General features: G+C 36.6%; 1 protein-coding gene across 5 annotated transcripts in view; it reads right to left on the reverse strand.

The window, feature by feature from the left end:
* Window positions 1-1496: 1496 nt before the first annotated feature.
* Dnajb4 (DnaJ heat shock protein family (Hsp40) member B4) overlaps window positions 1497-14350 on the reverse strand; it is a 31875-nt gene continuing 19021 nt past the window's right edge. For 3 of the 5 annotated variants that reach the window (XM_013142801.3, XM_005007924.4, XM_013142796.3), the window contains 3 exons: window positions 11614-11855; window positions 4355-4923; window positions 1497-2860 (listed from right to left, as the gene is read on the reverse strand). In XM_013142801.3, the coding sequence (XP_012998255.1) occupies window positions 2627-2860; window positions 4355-4923; window positions 11614-11824 (1014 nt within the window). In that variant the 5' untranslated portion in view covers window positions 11825-11855 and the 3' untranslated portion in view covers window positions 1497-2626. Of the gene's footprint in view, window positions 2861-4354; window positions 4924-11613; window positions 12019-14350 lie in introns of those variants that run through there. The other 2 variants (XM_003478806.4, XM_063257986.1) reach the window with 2 other exon arrangements.

Consider the following 14350-nt stretch of genomic DNA (forward strand, 5'->3'; position numbering starts at 1 on the left):
TTCAAATGCAACAAAAACTCCACAGAGAACAAACACATAAAATACGACCTATCTGTATAACAGAATCTTATTTAATGTAAGAAGGAAAAAGTACTGTATATGAAGTAACACAGATGATCCTTGAACACATTGTGTGAAGTGAAAGCCACGTATTAATTCCATTTATGTGGAATGTCCAGAATAAACAGATCCATCAGATAAATGGTAACTGGTGTTTGTCAGGGGATGGAGGAAGACTAGGCTGACTGCTCACGGAAGTAGAGCTTCTTTTTGATAAAAACGTTCTGGAGCGTGTTGTGAGTTGTAGCTGTTGGGTGCTCTGTGCAGAGGACCGCTACGGATTCATCTGCATCCAGCCAAGTGACAGCCCCAGACACACTGGGACTGGACCAACAGCTGGCAGTGACCATGGGCTTCACGGGTCAGGGAAAATGCTTGTACGTTTGACTTGGAAGCAATGTTTGGGCAAACTCAAAGAACAGATGTAGAAAAAAGTCAGAAAACACTGTTTATTATATCCTTAGACCTGAACTGCTTTTTCTATCCCTGATCTAAACCTAAGAATACAAATTGAACCTCAAGAGTCGCATTGACCGGGAGAGAACCAAGAAGTCAAGCCAGGGTCCTCCCGTACACCAGGGGCAGTCACTTAGGCCCTCCTCCCACAGCAAACAGCTGATTTGGAAAAAAACGGCTAAAAAGAAACACTTCTATTGGTTAATTGACTTTGAAGGCCTCAAGTCAGTGATCTGAGCAATATACAAAACAGTAGCTACTGGGGATTTCCTACTGTCTTGCTTTTGAAATCCAGTATTGTTCTCCTTTGTTTCATTTTATTGTTTATTTTGGAATGAAGTATGACAACTGCCAAGTTCTGTGAACACACTACAACCACAGCGCTGTACACTTCACAAGGGCAAACTGAGGACCAGGAGGTGCGGGTTAGTGGTAATGCACGTGCTTAGCATGTGTGAGATCCTGGGCTCAACGCTCTGCATGAGGCAGAGACAGATAAAAGGGAGAAGGGAGACAGAAAGAAAGGAAGAGAAAAAGAAAGGCAGAAAATCCACATAACATGAATTCTCTCAATAAAGCTCTAGGGTAGCCAGGCATGGTGGCTCACACCTGTAATCCCAGCACTCGGGAGGCTGAGGTGGGAGGAATCATTGCAAGTTTGAGACCAGCCTGGGCTACAAAGTAAGCTCAAGGCCAGCCTGAACTGCATAGCGAGACCCCGTCTTAAAAAAAAAACAAAAAATAAAAAATAAAAATAAAGCTCTAAGGCGTATGCCTATATTCTAACCAGTTTATATTGAATTTCTAAAAGCATATTCTCTTAAAAGGTGTAAGGACCTAGTACAAGAGTATGTATGTATGTATATATATATATAAAAATATATATATAGAAATATATATATTTCTAAAAATTGCTTTTTAACCAAACATTGTTTGAAAATGTAAGTCTCAATATAGTTGTAAAAGACAAGACAAAATAATTTCTTTAAACGTAAATATATTTAAAAAATCAAACATCTAAGAAATGCAATCTATACATATGAAAAAGTAAAATATTTATATGCATAACAAGTAGTAGTAACATTATCCATAAGCAGCAGTTAGTGTTTATTTTCCCCATATTTTGGTTTAATACCATAGTGGTAGTTTATTCTTTTTAGGGAAATTATATAAGGTTATAGATAGCATAATATAAGCAAGTAATAGGAGAATGTATAATTGGAAAATTAATTTCAAATAACAGTATTTTTCTCTAAAAACACACTTATTAAACAAACTAGAAGACAACAAAATGAGCTTATAATTTATTAACTTCAAGATATATAGTCAACTTGCTTAAAATTACATTTTAAAAAGTCTATTTCTAAAATATCAGTAATTCAGGCAACTGGGATTTCCACAGGGGAGAAACTGCCATTCGCTTACTTTTTACAAAGAAAAAGTCTACATTAAGAACTATGTTAAGAAATATGATAGCATACTTTAAAAATCAAATGGTGTAAAACACGTATTAGGTATATAATGTCATTCTTTTGTTTGCCTTATGAAACTTCTTGTTCTTTGTATATAATAAAATGTTTTTTGAAAAAATCAAATGGTGAAATATGTTCTTCAGTTTATTCTTTTATTGGTACCAGCTTCTGTAACAGCACTTCAGAAGGTGATCTAAATCTAACAATCACATTTGCAAATGGCTTTGGCTTGTTCTCTTCTAGAAGTGCATATGACCTGTATAGTTAAGAACCGTTAATCTCCATTGTAAGTGGGAACCTATTACACTGAAAACACATGAGAAAGTACTTGGATTGTCTACTGCTTTATTCAGTGCTACCTACTCACACCACAAACCAACTCTTGACACATAAGCAAAATACTACAAATCTCTTATTTGGGAGAAATGAAATGAAACATAGAGAGTGGTTTTTCTCTTCATCCCTAACTGTAAAAATCCCTTTGCCTATTTATTTGACCCGTCTCTATTCATGCAATTTAATGAACCTTCAAAAGAATTTACACAACTTTATACAGAATTCACATCTACATCAGTAAACTGCCAGTCCTTTTATATTTTCAGTGCTTTATCAAAATATGGGTAACAAAGTTCTTCATTCTAGGAGGCAGGAAGATGTTTCCTAAGAACTTCTTTGGACGCTGAAGATATAGTATCTGGGAAGCACACATCAAATTCTATTAGAAGGTCACCACGCTGCTCGGGGTTTTTTGGAAATGGCAGCCCATATCCAATAATTCTTCTCCTCATCCCTGGTTTCACAATGTCATTCACTGACATAGGTATGTTTCTTCCATCCATTGTTGGCACATTGACTGAGCAGCCGCACAACGCCTAAAATGGACCAAATAAAATTAACAAACTTAAAAACTTAAAAACCTAAGTAAAAATATTTCCAAGTGGTAAATTGTAACCTACAAAGAACAGTAACACTTATAATAACATGGTTTCCCACTAGAAAAACCCTTCAGAACATGCATAGTCAGAGATGTTACAAAAGACAGGAAGGAGAGGAAAAGGGAAAGGAAAGATGTCTTCCCTACTGCCCTAGAATGGAACCGGTAACATGAAGCTGCTATTATAACACAGCTGCTATTGTAATAGTCAAAATGCAGGAATTGGGATGGGTGAAAATAGAGAAATTCAGAACTAGAAGAACAGACAGAAGCACTTTGGGTAACAAATGTTCACTGAGTGTAAATGTGCTACATACTTCCTGTTGAAACACAGGAGGACTCTGCTCCAGGGACTGCACAAGGCGGCCACAGAAACACATGGGTGCACTAGCAGCATAGCACAGTGTGGTCACAGAGGTGTGGCAGGTCCTTTGTGAGAGAAAGGGCACCCTACATTGTGCCCTTAGCTTCTGGGAGCACAGGGTATTGGAGCTGAGCCTGAGGCCTGGAGCGGGGATCAGGGCAAACTGAAGAACAATAGTTCCCAGAGCTCACACAATGGCAGAATTTTACAAGATAATAACAGAGCAAACTTGGGGAAAGAAAATATGCTTTCAGGTAGAAACCAGATTCAAAATTACTTTTAAATTTAAGCTAAAGGTTGGCCTTTATAGTAGAGGCCATGCAATCCACAAATTTTAAGCAGGGAATTCACATGGTCACATTTTATGGGTTACAATCCAATATGAAATAATGCAAATAAGGGTTCACTACTATTGTGTCATTAACATTACAATACATTTATAATATCAATTATTTCAAGTTTTTTGTAAGATAATCACTACTTCAAATTAATTTCAGAGTAAATTTTATAACTGATGAGATTACCAATCTCATAGACCAAAATTGCAAAACAGTGGAATGCAATCCAGTTTGTATTTAATAAAACTGACACCTAAATAACCAGACTTAGAAAATACAACTGTCACCCATGAAAGAGACATAACAGTAGTGATACAGTGGTGCTGTGGTTCACTAACTTAGTTCTTTCCACATTTCTGGTCACGAACCGAGCTAGAAGAACCGAATCAAATTCACTGGTTAGGCTGAGTGTTGACTTTTGGGGAATTAGATTTGGTTGTCATCCATTTCAGTCAGCAGCCAGAATCATGGTAAAAACTGAGTTTGTGAACTGAGGCGCCAGGTACCTCTTGAGGGTGAAACTGCTGAGAGGATAACGTTAGCTATTATTTAGATAATTCCTTCAGTCACTCAACTGCATACGTCTGTTTGGTCCCAGAATTATAAATTTTAAAAAGAAAAAAATGGTAATATAAATGACTGGAGGTCTTGGGGCTGAAAACAATCTTAACCTGTTCTCAAAACTTTGAGCTGTCTAAAAAAATAAAAAAGAATCATACATTCTACTTACCTCTCGTAAACTAATCTTAGCAGTATAAATTATATTTGATCCATCTCTTTTGAATTTTGGGTGATCTTTGTCTTTAATAATGAAAACAATGTCTGCTGGGATACTATTTGGTGTTTCATCTCCTTCCCTTGGAAAAGTAATTTTGGTGCCTTCTTTCCACCCCTTTTTAATCTCAATGGTAAGAATTTTGTCCTCAGATCTATAACTCCTTCCATCAGGGTTTAATCTTTTTCGAGAAATTTTCATCCGCTTGGTACACCCAGTGTAGATTTCTTCCAGTGAGACTCGAAGTTCGTGAATGACTGGAGGATCCTGCTTCAAACGTGACGGGCCCACGGAATTCCTGTCCCTCGGATACCCATTCATGCTGAACCCAAAGGCGTTGAAAGGGTCTCCATCTATCTCCATCTCTTCAGCATCTCTGCCACCTCCCATCCGTCTTCCAAAGAAAATTTCAAAGGGGTTGGAACCTCCAAAAAATGCTGCGAATGTGGCATGAGGATCACCGTGAAAAGTGTACCGGAAGGTACCTCCTTGTCCATCAGTGCCTCCTGCTCCTCCTTTTAACCCTGAGTGAAGAAATAAGTATAATTAGAAAAAAGCTGGCGACTCGTTGACAGTTAAGACTTTCAAAATTGTAATGCACAGCCAGGTGTAGTAGCACATGCCTGTCATCCCAGTATTCTTCCTCTAACTCATATGCTTTAGTCACTTATTCCTGGGCTGAGGATGTAGCTTATTGGTTGACTGCTTGTTTAGTACATGCCTGGGTTTGATTCCCAGCACAGCTCACAATAACAATAATAATAATTATTATTATTATTGAATCTTTTGTTTCACAGTAAATAAAAAAATAAGAAAATCAAGACTCTCTTATCTCATAAACTGCTGGTCTGGCGATAGTAAAGCACATAAATTTAAGTTTTTAAACTATGCCAGGTAAAGGTGGGCATTATGACACTGGCCTGTAATCCCAGCAGGCAGGAGGCTGAGGCAGGAGTTAGGGACCAGTTTGAGCAACAGAGTTCAAGTCCACCCTGAATTACATATATACAGTATGATCCTATCTCAACAACAAAACAAACAAAACAAAGTAGGCCAGGTGAGAAATAACAAGTCAGGTGAAAGGCCTTCAGTAATCAATGCAAACAGCAGATTTTAATCTTTAAGTACCATTATAATAAATACTGTATTACCAGTACTGTGTAATATATATTCATAGTAGATATTTTATTTCATCTTTTACTATTTAAGAATTAAAATAACTCCAGCTAAATGGCAAATTGAGCAGAGGGCTGGAAGTCAGAGGCCAGACAGGACACCTTAGTGAGACCCTGTGTCAAAATAAAAATAGACAATGGGCTAGGATACAGATTAGTGGCAGACCACTTGTCTAGTGTGTGTGAGGCCCTGGGTTTAAGCTCCAATACTGGAAAACAAAATTAAAACAGAATTCTTTCCATAGCAGAAAGTGAACATATCATAATAGATATCCTATGAAAAATGCTTTTTAGCCACTCGAATTGTTATTCCTACCCAAGATACAAAAACTGTTCATCTAGGTAAATGGCATGATAGCATTAATTCAAAGCATATAAAAACAACCAAAACCAAGAGTTGTAAATCCTCTTGCCATGCAGCCCTTTGGAAAGGTTATTTCCATCTATTGTGGACAATCCACACTCAGTGGTATAGTGGCCTTTGCTTAAAGGCTTATCTAAGGTATGTGCAGCTCACAAAGAAAAAAAATACATATATTTGAAATAGAATTTTCCATTATATGTTGAAGAAAGATTCTACTAAAAACCCATATGAGAAAAGCAGGAGTCAGGAATGAAAGGGTCAGTCCTGACAGGAAGAAGTTCTATCCTCACACTCAGCAAGGATTCCGAGGAAGCTGGTAGGAATCCCTAAGCAAGGAAATATAGAGGATAACAAAGATTTGAAAACTGAAAAATGTGAAGTTTAAGCTGGGCAACTCTTTTATGCCAACATGCATTCTTTTATACAAGGAACACCTTGAAGACAGGAAATATATTTATTCATTTTGCAATGCTCAAGCATACAGGGCTGATACAGGGGCTGAAAATGACAGGCATCATGATTACTGACTGCAAAGTATCAGCTTATCCTTAAAGTCCTAAATCAAAACTTTTGAAAGAGAGATATATTTGAGAATCAGTACAAAAAAAGACAGAACAAAAGCAATGCAAAATATAATCACGTATACACACAAATAGATTTAGTAATTTAAAATTCCACTGAAATTCTCCTCATGCCTTCAAAGAGACTTAGTTGTGCATATTTCTTGTTTTCCATTTGGTTTTGCCCATGAAAAGATACGTTGCATTCTGTATCATCTAACAAAGGCTCAAATGATGTCTAAATGTTTACCTTCCTCCATGAATAAAAATCTGAAGAGACCAAGAGAAACCTAATAGAAAACCATCAAAACGTACATTGATGTTATCTAAATACAATCAGGGAAATTCTTTGTAAAAACTGAATGCCAAGTATAAGCAAGATAACAACTTCTACTATGCAACTCATCCAAATCTCCCTTCTATAGTGTTAGTAGGACAAATATAGCTCCAAATGACAGAAAGCGAATGACAGCTTTTTTTAATGATAAAATAGATATAAAAATCAAGGTCATGTTTAAATCATTTCAATCATTTTATTCTTTATCCCACATATTTCTTAGTGTAGAATAACTTATCAGAATTAAGTGAATTAGAAGGAAGAAAAAAGAAAAAGAGAAAGGGTACGAAGAATAGAAAAAGGAAAGAGGTTTGGGGTATAGCTGAGTCCAGTGCTTGCCTAGCATGCTAGAAGGCATTAGGACTTGGGGTCAAATCCCAGCACCACAAAAAGTAATTAAATAAGTAAATACAGAGGGACAGACATTTAAAAAAAAAAAAAAAAAAAAAAAAAACAACCTTAGTAAAGTAGCTTGTGCCATCTAATCCCCTACAAGACACACACACAAAAAAATGCTTTGGACTCATAACAGCTTCATGAAAAGAAAGAACATTTTAAATTATTACATCATGAGTTTGGCTTTTCCCTAAAACTTCTTTCCTCTGCCAAAAATGGTAGCACATTCAGGATTATAGAGTCTGTGATAAGATTCACACAGCCTGAAGTGACTTCATATTTATGAAAGCTGACAAAAGGCTCCTAATGTAGCTTTGAGGTTTTCCTAGACATTAAACAGTCAAATGTATAGCTTTAAGAAGGAAGCTGCTCTAATCACAGAGAAAATGCTATCAAAATTCATGCCATTATTATATTGCGAATTGTCACACAAGAATCACTTGCATTGCCTAGTACTTGATTTGTAACAAACAAGTCATCAACTATAGCTCTTCACCCTGGACTGCTGTTATTTAAAAACCTATGAACCACCCAAACAACTTCCAATCCAAAAGCAAATATGTGTTACTATCTGTAACAATAACTTTCATCCCTACTCATGGGACTAAAAGTTCATCAAGGAGGACAGCTGGAGAGTTAGGACTTTAAAAAGTAACTTATTTTCAGGAGATCTAATATGTAAAAAGTCCAGGGTACAGCAAAACTTCAAGTACAGAATAATTAATGCTTCAGTTTTAGCCACATAATCCAACTGTCTTACATATTTTTAGAACACTGCTAAATAAAGAGATCCAATTGGTTAAGTATGTAAATTAAAGAACAGAAATAGCAAACTAGTATATGACTAATACACTAAATATAATTTTGATCATAATCTTTCACTATTTGGAGAAAATATTAAGTAATCTATAAGCAATAAACAATACAAAGAAAGCATAAAGAAAAAAGAAATGTTACAGAATACAATAAATAAGGATGTGTTGTTTTTTTCTGCCTTTCCTTAATCTTATAATACAAACTTCTGTTCACAACTACTGAAATCTTCAGTAAATCTAAACCTTTATCGGAGAAAGTGAGTCAAAATCCAATTTTAAATTTCTACAGTTCTGTGGGATCTTTTTATTTAAAAAGATTAACTATGGAGAAAATGTTTCTTTTCTTTCTTTCTTGTTTAGTTTTGAGACAGGGTCTCACTATGTGGCCCAGGCTGGCCTTGAACTTGTAAATCCTCCTGCCTCGGCCTCCAGAGTGCTGGGGTTACAGGCATGCACCACACCTGGCAAAATTTATTTAAGAAAAACTACTATATACCAGAAAATTAACCTTTTGTAAATATATAGTTCAAGTGCAGTAAATTTAGAGCTGTGCAGCCACCACCACGGTGCATTTATGGAACATTTCTATCACCCCAAAAAATTCTCCAATTGTATTTGTTAGAGAATCTCTATTCTTGCCTTCAGCAATAGGCAAGTAGAATTTGTTTTCTATAAATGTAGCATTCTCGTGCCTTTTGTGTGTATGGAATCACATAATATGAAGTCATCTACATCTGGTTTCCTTAGTTCAGCCTGCTCTCTGAGCTCCATCCATGTGGTGGCTTGTCTCACTGAGTCAGTCCTTTTAATTGCTAAATGGTACCTACTGCTGCTATATGGGTTTTATTAATCCACTCACCAACAGAGGGTACTGAGATTATTTTCTTTTTTGTTTGTTTGTTTGTTTGTTTTGGTTGGACTGTTTTCAACTTGGGGCCATTATAAATGCTGCTGTTACTAACATTCAGGCACATGTCTTTATATAGGCGTAAGTTTTTGCTTCTGTTTGAGTCCTAGAATTGGAATTGCTGAGTCAGAGTTTAACACTACCTATGTATGTACTGGCACAAGGGAATGAACCAAGAGTCTTCTCACTGAGCTATATCCCCAGTACTTTTTTTATTTTTTATGCTGAGACAGGTTCTTACTAAGCTGCTCCAGTTTTTTCAGGCTGATCTCAAATTTGTGATCCTCCTGCCTCAGCTCCAAGAGAACTAAGATTACAGGTGTGCACCACCAAGCCTGGGTTAACATCTCTATTTTCGTTCAATTTAAAAAAAAAAAAAAAAAATATATATATATATATATCTTAAACTACAGATACTAGCATTTTTCAGAACATGAATAAACTGCGTCAGTGGTTCTCCTAATTCCTAAATACATGAATATAGCATCAGCTCATACACTTTTTGGTTCCTTATTTGCATGGTCCCAACTCAAGACTGTACTAATTAAAAAAAAAAGTATGACAGGTAAATTAAATATCTTCACAGTCCCAAAATTCAGTGGGTTTTTTTTTTTTTGCCATTAGAGAAACCTATGGAACCAGTCATGCAGACAGAGACAGAGCATCAAAAAGGAGAGAAAAAAAAGGGTTCCCTCACTCTGACAATGCACTGAGGAAGCTTTTTCTTTCCTTCTTCTCTGGGAGACACTGAAAATTGAACCCAGGACCATGTGCATGCTAGGCAAATGCTCCATCACTGAGCAATACCCCCAGCTCCTAAAGGAGATTTTAATGAGCTGGGCATGGTGACGTGCCTGTAACCCCAGCAACTTAGGAGGCAGGAGGATCTCAAGTTTGAGTGCTGCCTAGGCAACTTATCTAGACCCTATCTGAAAATAAAAAAATCAAAAGGGCTGGGATGTGGCAAAGCACTCCAGGGGTTCATCCCCAGTACCACAAATAATAACTGATACAGGGTGGGGGGCATAAAAAGAATTACAAGCATTATCACATGGACCAACTCTCCATGATGAATGTAATCATTAGGTACTGCAAACATGTACTAATAAAGTTTTTAAAAAATAGTTTTAACATTAAAATCAAGAAAAATATATCATTTGGTGACTTGAAAATTCTGAAGACATATATCCTTAATAAACCTGAATCCTATAACTTAGTCACAGATAAACTTGAACAATCAATGGGCTATGGCCAAATACCTTAGATTTAAAACTGGAGTTTTTTTTTTAATGAGAATTTACAGCGCAACTCTATGAATTTCTTCGCAAAATTACAAAAAAAAAAAAAAACCCACCTCATTAAGAAATAGTAGTAAAGGTATCATCTCAGAATTGCTTGGTTTTAAAGAACCAGGTCATGGCATTTTGAGTAGCATGGCCACAGGGAACATGCAGAATAAAACCAGCAACTATTTGCTTGGTCAATATTTACTCTGTAAGAACCTGACACTGCAGATCCTCAACACACCAACATCAGCAGCAGAATTTTCAATTTTTGGAAATAAAGAAAGCAAAGGGCTAACAAAAAGTTTTCATACCTATCGTGACTTAAAAGATATTTTGAGAGGAAAGCTAACAATCAAGTATCTTAGGTCTAATTTTAAAATGTGAAAATCCCAGAACCTATAGGAATTAAAGGGTTTGGCTGCTGTTCTTGTTATTTAGCAGTGTGAACTGTCTTCCTCTCCAGCTGCATTTACAGGCAGATGATGGGCAACTCTTCCTTAAAATCCAGAATGACAAAAGAACCTTAAATTACTCCCCTTTCCCGTGTTCACTAATTTCTGCTTTTACAATGCAAGAAAGTAAGGCAGGGAGAGAAAAGGGACGTTGCCCTGCTTTCCTTCACACCTAGATAGTAAATTTTTAAAAGAAATACTTACCTAAAAGAAAATCAGTAAGTGTCTAACAAGGTGGCCATTTTAGGTCAAAAACTGTATTTCTGAGATCCCGTTTTTTTGGCACACAATTACTGTTTACAATTAAACTAAAAACTTGTTCTGGTATTTTATGACATCAGGAAAATTCTTTCCTCTCTAGGCAGAATGCCAAAAACAACTAGAAGCTGAATGCCTGTGCCTTCGGCTTCTAAGACAGACGACTCTGTCCTGTTCGGTCTAAACCAGCCTTGCTCTAACAGAGGACGGCCAAAAAAAAAACAACAAAAAAAACTTCTTTTTGCTTTTGGGAATAAATATGAACGAACCAGAATTTGAACTGCCAGCCCTAAGATTTTAAAAGACTGACGGCTCTCTATTCTGGCAGAAAATTCTTTAGGAAACAAAACAGGTTGCATAAGACTTCTGACACAATTCATTAATGGGCATGGGAATGCAAGGTTTCTTGAAAAATATACAATGTTAGCGTCACACGCCTGTGTAATACAAAACGCTAAATCCCCCTCAAAAGGCAAACAAGGTCTTTCATTCACAGCTATGCAATTCTCATTCATCTGGGAAGAAATTTTTTCACCTATTATCTGTCTATTTTTGACATCTGTGGGAACCTAATAATAACCAGAAGGTTGTGAAAGAAAGCCTAAAAAAGTAAATAAATAAAGGCAGTGCGGAAGAGTCAGAAAGATATGCACAGAACACTTACCTTCTTCCCCAAACTGATCATATATTTCTCTCTTTTTAGGATCACTCAATACTTCATAAGCTTCTGCGACCTCTTTAAATTTTTCCTCTGCCTGGGGAGATTTGTTCTTGTCCGGGTGAAATCTGAGGGCTTGTTTTCGGTAAGCCTTTTTAATATCTTCATCGGACGCTCCTTTTTCAATTCCCAAAATGCCATAATAGTCTTTCCCCATCTCGAATGCCTTGAAACGAACTTAGCTCTCCCTTTGTAAAAGAAAACAGCGGCCCTAGTCTTAGCGATACAATGAAAGAAACAGAGCAGGGTATTTTAAAAGTTAAAGCAAACCAGCAATCAGCTGCTGTCTCACGGCAGCACGCAGACAGCGCCTCCGTATTTACTGTAATCCCTTCCGCCGCAGCGCAGCTCACTTACGGATAAATACACGCTACACCGGCGCCGGCCTCCCGGCCCGCCCCTCCCACTACGCGTCTCCGCACTTTCTAGAACAGCAAATGCTCAGGACGTCACTTTCCCAGCTGCCTCTACTCGAGGTACCGCGCCGCGCTCTCCCCGCCTCCGCGGTTAACTATTCCTTTTCCTCCTGGCGCTGCCGTTCTCAACGCCTACTTAGGCGGCCGAGTAGACTGAACCAACCAGTACTTTAAAACAGAAGGTCCCCGCCCCCCACAGAAAACCCAGAGTGTAATCACTACTTATTTACTCCGTTGTAGTTGGAAGAGCAACAAAAATAATCATTAAGCAGCCTATGTTAAAATAAGTTACTTCATGAGTAAAAGTGCCTTACACTTATTTTTAGGTATCTTAATTTAAAATTATTCCATTGTAAACACTATAACTTTTCAAATAGTGTCATTTTAAAATTTTGTAGAGTCTGTCTATCAGACATTTGCGTAAGTCTGTATCCCAATTTCACATTTTAAAGATTATGAAATTTATAGCATTTAAAAATGACTCAAATATTCGTTTTTTTGTAGTATACAAGTTAAAATGGTTCTAGCAAACTAAATATATTTGTAAAAACTTAATACCTGAATATAGTTTAACAAAATGAGTTCACCCTACCAAACCTCAGGCCCCAGAGTTACCAGTTAAAAGAATTTTTGTATTGCAGAAAAATTAGGAAAACAGTGTCTAGGACAGGTAATACACACTGCTGTCTCTTATAAGAGTTTAACTGATCAGCTAAAAACCTGGATATGCTCTTTAAATATGTATGTATATATATTTGTTTCTTTGAGACCGGGTCTCACTATGGAATTCAGACCAGTCTTGAGCTCACTATGCTACCCAGGCTGGTCTCGAGCTTACAGTTCTCCTGTCTCAGCCTCTTGAGTGTTAGGGTTACAGGCGTGAGCCACCACAACTGGCTGAAAATATTTCTCTTTTAAAATACATTTCCTCCTTCCTCTATCAGAGAGAGACAAGACAGATTTTAGCGAACAGAAAAAAAATAGAAGTCTCCCTATGATACCATTTTAAGTAATCTGTGATACCATTTTAAGTAATCTGTTAAAAGTGTATTTCCTTCTCCTTTTTTCTAGAAATATTTATGTATTTGCTGTAGTTTGTATTTTTTAAACAAACATTATTTTATTTTATTTTAGAGACAAGCTCTCACTACGTATCCTAGTCTGGACTTGAACTCACTATGTAGTCTAAGCTGGGTCTCATGGTCATCCTCCTGCCCCAGCTTCCCAGGCTGGAATTACAGGCCTGCACTACCACCCCTGCCTTTATTAACAAGTTTAAATCACATTTATATTTAATACATATTAATGCCTGATTTTTTTCCTAGTATAACATGTTTTGAATATTTATGAGACATTTTTGATGTGTGTAATTCATCTTTTATCTCCTCTATGGCTTTCTCATCTTTAGCTGGTCCCATTTCTGGATTTTTTTACTTTTATGGTGAGGATAAAATCGGGGCCTCATACATCCTTAGCAAGTGGTCTACCACTAAGCTATACTTCCAGCCCCCAATCCTAACAAAGCATTGGAAAGACAGATTAATAAAACAAGTCAAAAGAACTGTACTTAGTCTATACTGTACTTAAATACCTTAAGCATCTGTAAATTTGAAAACAATTTTTCTAAGAAAATGGACATGTATATTTACAATATAAACAAAAAGTGATGACCATGTGTTAACATTTAAGACATCAGTGATGACAACTCAGCATTTCCTCCTGAAAGGTTCATATCTGCATATTTTAACAGCTATGATTTTCTAGTTTTCAAAACTCTCATACTTTAAAAATACCATGGTATTAGACATTTCTAACACTTATTTATCCTATTTTAGTTAGAGGCTAGCTAGTATGCTTTTTAGTCAGCAAGGAATATTCAATCTCAAAAGATACTTTTTAAAAATTAATAGATTTATTATTTTTGTTTTGTTTTTCTGTTTTCAGACAAGGTCTCACTATGTAATTCAGCCTGGCCTTCAATTCACTAGTAGTTCAGGCTGGCCTCAAATTCACAGCAATCCTCCTGCCTCAGCTTCCCCAGTGCTAAGATTACAGGTGTGTACCACCATATCTGGCTGCAAAAGATACTTTTTAAATCTAAAAAACTTAAAGAAAAATGTTAATACTGACAGTCACCGTAAGACCACTACTTTTAATTGTTGGAATTCAGTTCAAGGATCAGTATCTCAAATAAAGACCTAATAAAAATCGAATACAATTAATTTTCAAGGCAGTTCTTTAAATATTCAATATCAAAGGATCACTGA

Source organism: Cavia porcellus, unplaced genomic scaffold (assembly GCF_034190915.1).
Source record: "Cavia porcellus strain 051 isolate PalLab524CR breed Dunkin Hartley unplaced genomic scaffold, mCavPor4.1 scaffold_1, whole genome shotgun sequence".
Taxonomy (NCBI): Eukaryota; Metazoa; Chordata; class Mammalia; order Rodentia; family Caviidae; genus Cavia; species Cavia porcellus.